Source organism: Meleagris gallopavo, chromosome 22 (genome assembly GCF_000146605.3).
Source record: "Meleagris gallopavo isolate NT-WF06-2002-E0010 breed Aviagen turkey brand Nicholas breeding stock chromosome 22, Turkey_5.1, whole genome shotgun sequence".
Lineage (NCBI taxonomy): Eukaryota > Metazoa > Chordata > Aves > Galliformes > Phasianidae > Meleagris > Meleagris gallopavo.
Window position 1 is genome coordinate 13602678 of NC_015032.2, and position 7774 is coordinate 13610451.

The following is a 7774-nucleotide window of genomic DNA, read 5'->3' on the forward strand; positions in this document are numbered from 1 at the left end:
CAGAGTGACAGCCACCGCCTGGCTGGTGGCAGGGGACAGCGTGTCCCGATGTCCTGCACCGCGTCCTTGGGGGCACAGCAGGGCTGGGGGCTGCGCTGACCCCTGGGTGGGGGCTGCTCGTGGGGCTCCTGTTGTTTTGGGGTCTGTCCTGGGTGGGTGAGTGGGATGTGGTGGCACAAAAGGGCAGTGCGGCACGGGGACGGTGGCACGGAGGCAGCGAGGGTACCGCATGGAGGGGGGAGTTGGTATGACATGCAGGAGAGTGGTCCGCTGAGGGTGACGCAGAGCCGCGTGGCCTGGAGAGGGCGAGCGTGACACGTGGGATGGTGGCCCGGCGGATGGTGAGAGGACGCATAGCAGGGTGGCATGCAGCAAGGTGGCACGCAGCAGGGTGGCACGCAGCAGGGTGGCATGCAGCAGGGTGGCATGCAGGAGGTGCCGGGGCAGCTGCTGGCAGGCTCTGGCAGATCGTGCTTTTTGCAGCACCCAAGACGCTCCCAGCCGGGGGTCCCAGCAGTGGGCTCCCTGTGACGCAGTGCTGCTCTCACTCCCCTCCTCTCTCGGTAGATGATGTCCCCCCCCCGCCCGCTCCCTTTGCGCACCGCATCATCACGCTGCGGACGGGCAGCGTCAGCTCCCAGTATAACCTCAGCTCCAAGGAAATTCTCGGCGGGTAAGGGGCGGTGGGATGGGAGGGCTGAGGACACCCGAATCCCTTTGGCTCCCAGGGGTGGCTCTGAGCCCCCAGGACTGCCCCTGCCTGCAGGGCGACGTGCAGGATGGGTGCAGGGAGCGGGATGCAGCCATGATGTCATCAACACCTCTCTCTCCTCAGAGGAAAATTCGGTGAAGTACACACGTGCACGGAGAAGCAGACGGGGCTCAAGTTGGCTGCCAAAGTCATCCGGAAGCAGGGAGCCAAGGACAAGGTCTGTGATGGGAGCCTGGCTTTGGGCACGTGGAGCTGGGGCTCAGCTGGGTCTGACAGCAGTGCCATGGTGGGGGTCCTGCCGCAGGAAATGGTGCTGTTGGAGATCGATGTGATGAACCAGCTGAACCACCGCAACCTCATCCAGCTCTATGATGCCATCGAGACACCCCGGGAGATCATCCTCTTCATGGAGTTGTGAGTTCTGGGGCTGTGCTGCACGGTGCCTGATGTCTGGGCGAGGGGCAGGGAGGCTGTGTCCATGTGTGGGGATGGAGCATAGGTGCCAGCCTCACACCAAGCAGAGCTGGTCAGCACCAAGGGATGTCCCCAGCATTGCTTGTCCCACCTTCCTTCTTGCTCCGGGGTTGGGGACAACCTCTGTCTCGGGACAGCACTGCGCATGGCTGTGTTGGGGCTGGGGATGACCCCAGCATGCACACGTCCCACCCTGGCTGTGCCCGTGGTGCTGGGGGCCGGAGGTTCTGCAGGAGGACACGGAGCCCTGGGTGACCCAGGGACCTACCTGTGCCCACACAGCGTGGAAGGCGGAGAGCTCTTTGAGCGGATCATCGATGACGATTACCACCTGACAGAGGTGGACTGCATGGTGTTCGTGCGGCAGATCTGCGAGGGCATCCGCTTCATGCACCACATGCGCGTCCTGCACCTCGACCTCAAGGTGAGTTCACTCGAGGCTTTTGGAGAGAACGGGGCTCAGAGGATCTGGGCAGCGCTGACACGGAGCACTGCTGTGCCCTGGGTGTGGGTGACATGTCCCCATCGCCCCCTGCTGACCACCTGTCCTTGTCCCCACAGCCCGAGAACATCCTCTGCGTCGCTGCCACTGGGCACATGGTGAAGATCATTGATTTTGGGCTGGCTCGAAGGTGCTCTGCTCCTCTTCTTCCCTCGGCTCCTTCCATGCCTGCTCCCATCCTTCAGAGCGGGACTGGGTTTGGGGGATGGGAAGGGCAGAGCCTGGTGGGAGCGGGCTCATCCTTTCCTGGGGGGGACATTGCTTTGGGGACAACCTGTCACCCCCCTGCTGAATCACTGTCCCATCCGCAGGTACAACCCCAAGGAGAAGCTGAAGGTGAACTTTGGCACTCCTGAGTTCCTCTCCCCTGAGGTGGTCAACTACGAGCAGGTCTCCTACTCCACGGACATGTGGAGCATGGGAGTCATCACCTACATGCTGTACGTTGGGCTGAGCCCCCCCTGCTCCCCTGGGCACATTGTGGTCCCCGTGCTGGCTCTGCTCCGTGCAGGGGAGTTTGGGTGCTTCAGCACGTGACCCCCTGCTCACCGGCCCTCCAATCCCCCAGCCTCAGCGGCCTCTCCCCCTTTTTGGGTGACAACGATACCGAAACACTCAACAACGTCCTGGCAGCCAACTGGTACTTCGACGAGGAGACCTTCGAGAGCGTTTCTGATGAGGCCAAGGACTTTGTCTCCAACCTCATCATCAAAGAGAAGAGGTGCGGAGCTGGCGGCAGCCACAGCAGTCCCCCACCTGTGCGCTCTCATCTCTACCCGTGTGCCATTCTCTATGTTGAGGCCATCAGCACCCCCAAAGCCACCGGCTGTCCCCACTGTCCCTGTCAGGGCTACCAAGTGAGACATGCGGGACCGTTCGTGGCCCCCTTTTCCCATTGGCCCTCAGGGCTGGTGGCTGCAGCACAGCCTATGCCAGGGCTCACAAATGGGGCACGGGAAGGGGCTACCTGTGGGCTGGGGCCGTGGGCTGACAGCTCCTCTCTCACCCCGCAGCGCCCGGATGAGTGCAGGGCAGTGCCTGCAGCACCCCTGGCTCACCAACCTGGCAGAGAAAGCCAAACGCTGCAACCGCCGCCTCAAGTCCCAGGTGCTGCTCAAGAAATACGTCATGCGACGGCGCTGGAAGGTGTGCAGGGATGGGAGGGGATGGGGTTGAGGTCACTCTGCTGTGCTGCCTGGGAAGGCTTGAGGGTCCCCAGGCAGTTTCCCCCCAGGTGCATCCCAAGGGCTTAGGGGAGCCCCTATTTTAGGGGCTCAGGACAGAGGGCAGCGAATGTTCCTGGGTGGGTTCCTGAACCAGCCCTGGGAGCCCCTCTGGGTGCAACCAAGAGGTCTGCAGTGGGACTCATGCCTCTCTTCTTCTGCAGAAAAACTTCATTGGGGTTTGTGCTGCCAACCGCTTCAAGAAGATCACCAGCTCGGGCTCGCTGACGGCGCTGGGTGTCTGATTACGGGTGTGGGCTGAGCACCGTGAGCTCGGGCCAGACTATGGGTTTGGGGCCGTGCCCGGGTCCGGCTCCTGGACGCAGCAGGATCTGTACGGGGGCGGCCCCACCTGCATCCATCTCACTGTGGGGCAGAGGGCTGGCACCAACCCTGCTCCACCCCCGGTCCTGCTCCAGCTCTGCCGCATCCCTCGTGGCCGCTGCGCTGGTACGGGTGCTGTGGGGCTGCTCAGAGCACAGACTCTGTGCGCTCCCCACCTGCTCCCACCTTTTATGGACTCTCAGGGCCTGAGCCATCCGCATCCCTACAACGCTCCCCCCTTCATTCCCACGGCCGTGCAGCCGCCGTTCCCCGCACCCATCAATGTCCCACCCACACCACGCTCAGCGCTCCCTGCTCGCATTTCTCTCAGTTGCCTTTGGGGGAGGCTCAGGATGAGCCCCGCTGCACGGGCAGCCCACGCGCTCCCCACCACCTCGCACCCACGCTTGGCACTCAGCTCTGCTTGTAAATGCCGCAGCAGTGCCCCGCGATCGCTTCGTTGGATCCTTTTTGCAGTGCTGGGCTCCTCTCCCGCAGCGAAGCCAGTGCCACGGTGCGGGGATGCTGAAGCAGGCGGGGACCCACACCCCGGCGCTTGGCACAGGACCGGTGCTGCGGCCGCTCCTCCCCGCCGGAGGAAGCCGGACTTGGCCCCGCGCTGCTGCTCGCCGGGAGGGCTGCACAGGAAGGGAGGAAGCATCCGAGCTCGCTTCCAGGAGCATCCATCCCCAGCTGGGAGCCGGCGAGCGAAGAAGGAGTCTTTGTGTTGCTGCTCACCCTTGCCCTCCGCGCTGCCAGCGGGGGAGCAGCACGGCCGCTCCTTCACACGTCCCCGCCAGATAAAGGCATCCTAATGCAGAGCAGCTGGCCGCGCTCCCCCCGCGCCGGAGGATTGCTTCAGCTCTGACCACCAACACACAGGAACTGCCGCCCGCCAGCGTCCCCCCGCAGTCAGCATGGCCGTGCCGGGGCCGCGGGCGCCGCTCCGCTTCCCACCCAACCCTCGTCCCCTCCTTCGTCCCTGTGAGCCCCAACCTCGTGGCGCAGGACTGACACCACGCTCCCCATCCCTGCAGCTTTGGGTTTTGCCGTGGGGTGAGGGCTGTGACGCGGGAGAGCCCACACCGGTGCGTTCGGCTTCTTGTAAATAAATGTACAGGTCTGAGAGCAGCCCCATGGCCAGTGCTGGCCTCAGGGGCGATGAAGCCTCACGGGTGTGCGGCCAGCAGCTGGGAACCGAGCGTTGCTGGTAGGTGAGGGGATGGGAACGGCATCCTGTCCTGTGCAGAAGGGACAGAAGGACAGCGAGTGTGCCGAGGGTGGCCCCAGGCAGCACTTCCCAGGAGGGTTTGTGCAGATCATGGCTGGGGGTGCTGGTGGGAATGGGATGAATGGATGGGCAGATGGATGGGCAGACAGACAAAGGTGTCCTCACTGCTTCAGCGCTGCTCAAGAGATTGTGCCTCCTGGGGTCCCACTGCCTCCCACCCCACACCTGTGGGGTTCCGTGCCCTCCGGCATGGCTGGCCCCGAAGCAGTTAAGGCAGAGCAGGCAGGGTTGCTGCTGGGCCCAGGGCGTCCCTCCCAGCCCGCTTCCTGCCGGCAGCCTTTGACTAGTTCCTGCCGGTGACCACCCTGCGGTCCTGGAGAACAGCGTGGCCCCATCTGGTTTGAGTTACGCTCTGCGGCGGTGACGTCTCCTTCCTGTCTGGGCCCCAGGAGCCATGCATTGCCCTGGGCCACGGAGGCTGCAGGGTGAGCTGCGGGGCAGCCCCGGTGCCTACGGGTGCTGTGGGTGCCAGTTCTCAGCCACAGCTGCATGGGAGTGGCACAGAGCCTGCCTACCATGGCAGCACCTGGAGACGAGCACGGCTGGGCCATGGCTGCCCCAGAGCAGGATGATGTGGGGTGGTCAGTCCTGGTGTGAAGTGATGGAGACCACCACTCTACAGCCCCCTCCTCTCCCTTTCTAGACATGTGGGTGACCATTGCATCTCCATCACTGCTGGGGGCACAGCGATGGAGATGGTCCTAAACTGGTGCGCTCTCACTGCAGTCAGCACCTGTGAGTCTCCCCTCACATGAGGGTCTCTTGGTGCTGTGACCCACTGGCAGCCCCAGAGGGGAAGGGAGGCGAGCAGGGTGATGTTTTGCAGCAGCACACGGCGGTGCAGCACTGCCCAGAGCTGGGGGTCTGTACTCCCATGCCAGCACCCGCTGCAGCACAGTCCCAGACATGAGTGGGCTGGGGCCAGGCCACCCAGTGAGCCGGCAGCGAGCCGGGGGGAGGAAGGGCAGGGAGAGAAGCGGGCCATGGCCAGAGCTGAGCTAATGGTGGGAGCTGCAAGCATGGGGGGCAATGAAGGGAGGGTGTCCATACGCAGCGCATCCAGGCAGAGGAGGCAGTGGGGCTCTGCCCCATCCCAGTAAGGAGCAGCGATGCTGAGGATGCAGCCTTCAGGGCTGGGTCTGGACCACCCTCGGGATGATGCTCCCACGCAGCCCTGCTCCTTCCTTCCTGCACGGGGGCACCCATCCCACTGCATGCTAACCGGGCACCTTCCCGTGACTCACAGCCATCGGGGATGGGATCTCCATGCCAGGATCTGTGCTGTGGGGCAGCGATGGGTTCCCATAGTGCTCCCAGGGCTGGTGCTGCGGCCATGCGTTCCCAGGCACAGGCGGGAGCCCAGCGGGCGGGCGTCCTGGCTGCGTGGTGTGGGAACCAGACGGCCCCTGGGCACGGCTCCGCGGCGCTCGCTTCCTCCCGCGCCCCCGGGGACCGTGCGAAGGAGGGGGCTGAGGTCAGCCCTGCTCGCTGTAGACGGCTCCGGAGACGCCAGCATGATCTAGGCACTCAAATATTGTTTTCCACAGGGGAGGGAAAGAAAAAAAAAAGAAGGGAGAAAAGCAAAGCCCGCAACCCAGAGACCATTGCTGTTGTGCTGATGATGAACAGAGGCCCCTCCTGCCCTGCCTGGGTTGGGACACAGCCATGGCCTGGCAGCGGCTGCTGGGGCTGATAACGGGTGACGCAGTGGCGGTGCTCTGGTCCCTGAGTGACGCCAGGACCGGCCCTCGCTGAGACCCTGGGGCCTGGCTGAGCTGCATTTCGCTGCCTTGGGAGGCCGGGGAGCTTTGCTATATACCCATCCCCAAAACATCATGGAGAGCCCTTTCATCAGCATCGCCCCCCATGCAGGCGATGCTGATGAAAGAGCAGTGCCCCAAGGCTAAGGATGCACAGGTGCAAGCCCCGTGCACCTGCATCCTTAGCCTTGGGGCACTGCCTCTTTGGCGGCCCCTTCCCAGGGACACAGGATGGAGGCACAGGTACAGGTCCCCACTTTGCCAGCCCTGCTCTAGGCTACAAAGTGGGCCCTGTGGAGATGCTGCCCCAGTGCATGGAAAGGGGCTGTCAGCCATGTCCTGGCCTGGGATACCATCCCACCCTGTCCCACCCCGTCCCAGCACAGCCCAGCCTGTGCCCGGCCCAGCAGTGGTGACTCAGGCGATGCTCCTTACCGGCAGCCGCCCGGGATGATTCAGGTCAGAGGAATCTTGCCATTCCCATCACGGCTGTAGCCATGCCTGCAGACAGCCCTGGCACAGACCAGCTCTTTGGGGTGCTGTGAGGACTTGGCAGGGAGACAGCCCCATGCAGGGAGAGCCCCATCTCCCCCTACACCCCATCCCATGGAGCTCTCCCCCAGTGGCTCTCTCCATGGGTACTGAGGCCAGCACCACTCATACCATGCACAGTGCATGGGGCAAACCATGTGTGAGCAGTGCAGGGTGTGGGCAGAGTGAGCACAGAGTTTGCTCCAGGGTGCAGTATGTTCCCCAGCCCTTTATAGAGAGGGTTCCCTTCTGTCACTCCAGGACAAAGCTGCATCATGAAGGGGCTCCATCCCCATCATCTCTGGGGATGCCGGACCATCCAGCCCACGGACACCAGAACGGGGGTCCTTATGGAGGAGAGCCGCAGTGGGTGGCCACAGAGACACGTGTCCCAGCAGCAATCCGGCTGGGAACGGAGTGGCCCCGATGCACCCTGCCTGCTCCCCACCCCGAGCGGGTCGCAGAGACACAGAGGCAGCGTGGGCGAATGTGCTTTATTCCATAGCCGGAGCCCCGCATGGTGCCGGGGGCCGGGGGGGAGGTGTCAGTCCATCACTCGAAGAAGAACATTCCAGGCGTCCGGTAGAGGCAGTGGGGCAGCCCCAGGGGGTAACCACCACCCCCCTGCAGCGGGATCGTCCCCCCCGTGCCCCACGTCTCCTTCTGCTCGCCCACCCCAAAGGGCGGCTGGCACGGGGCCGGGGGGGTGGCGGCAGCAGCGGTGGGGGCCGCAGCCAGGAGATGCTCCAGCGCTGCACCGCACGGCCGCTCGTTCACACAGAAGCTCAGCGCCTGCACCCGGCACTGGTAGCTGCCCCCCAGCGCCTCGGGCCCCCGCGCGGCCAAAGGAGCCGAACACGGGCAGGGGGGGCTGTTTGTAGCCATCGCCGTCGAGGAAGCAAGGATGGGGGGGGCTTGCCCGTGCCCAGCAGGGTGCTGGGGAAGACGGGAGACACC

The 7774-nt window shown here is 64.3% G+C and overlaps 1 protein-coding gene across 1 annotated transcript; it reads left to right on the forward strand.

Annotated features, from left to right (window-relative positions):
• Window position 1: 1 nt before the first annotated feature.
• MYLK2 (myosin light chain kinase 2) lies at window positions 2–4366 on the forward strand (the record flags this gene model as incomplete). Its single annotated transcript, XM_031556613.1, has 10 exons — window positions 2–152; window positions 568–673; window positions 836–929; window positions 1017–1126; window positions 1469–1610; window positions 1748–1818; window positions 2000–2128; window positions 2257–2409; window positions 2702–2834; window positions 3076–4366. Coding segments are annotated over 10 exons (1170 nt in total), but the record flags the coding sequence as incomplete, so codon positions are not given.
• Window positions 4367–7774: the final 3408 nt, after the last annotated feature.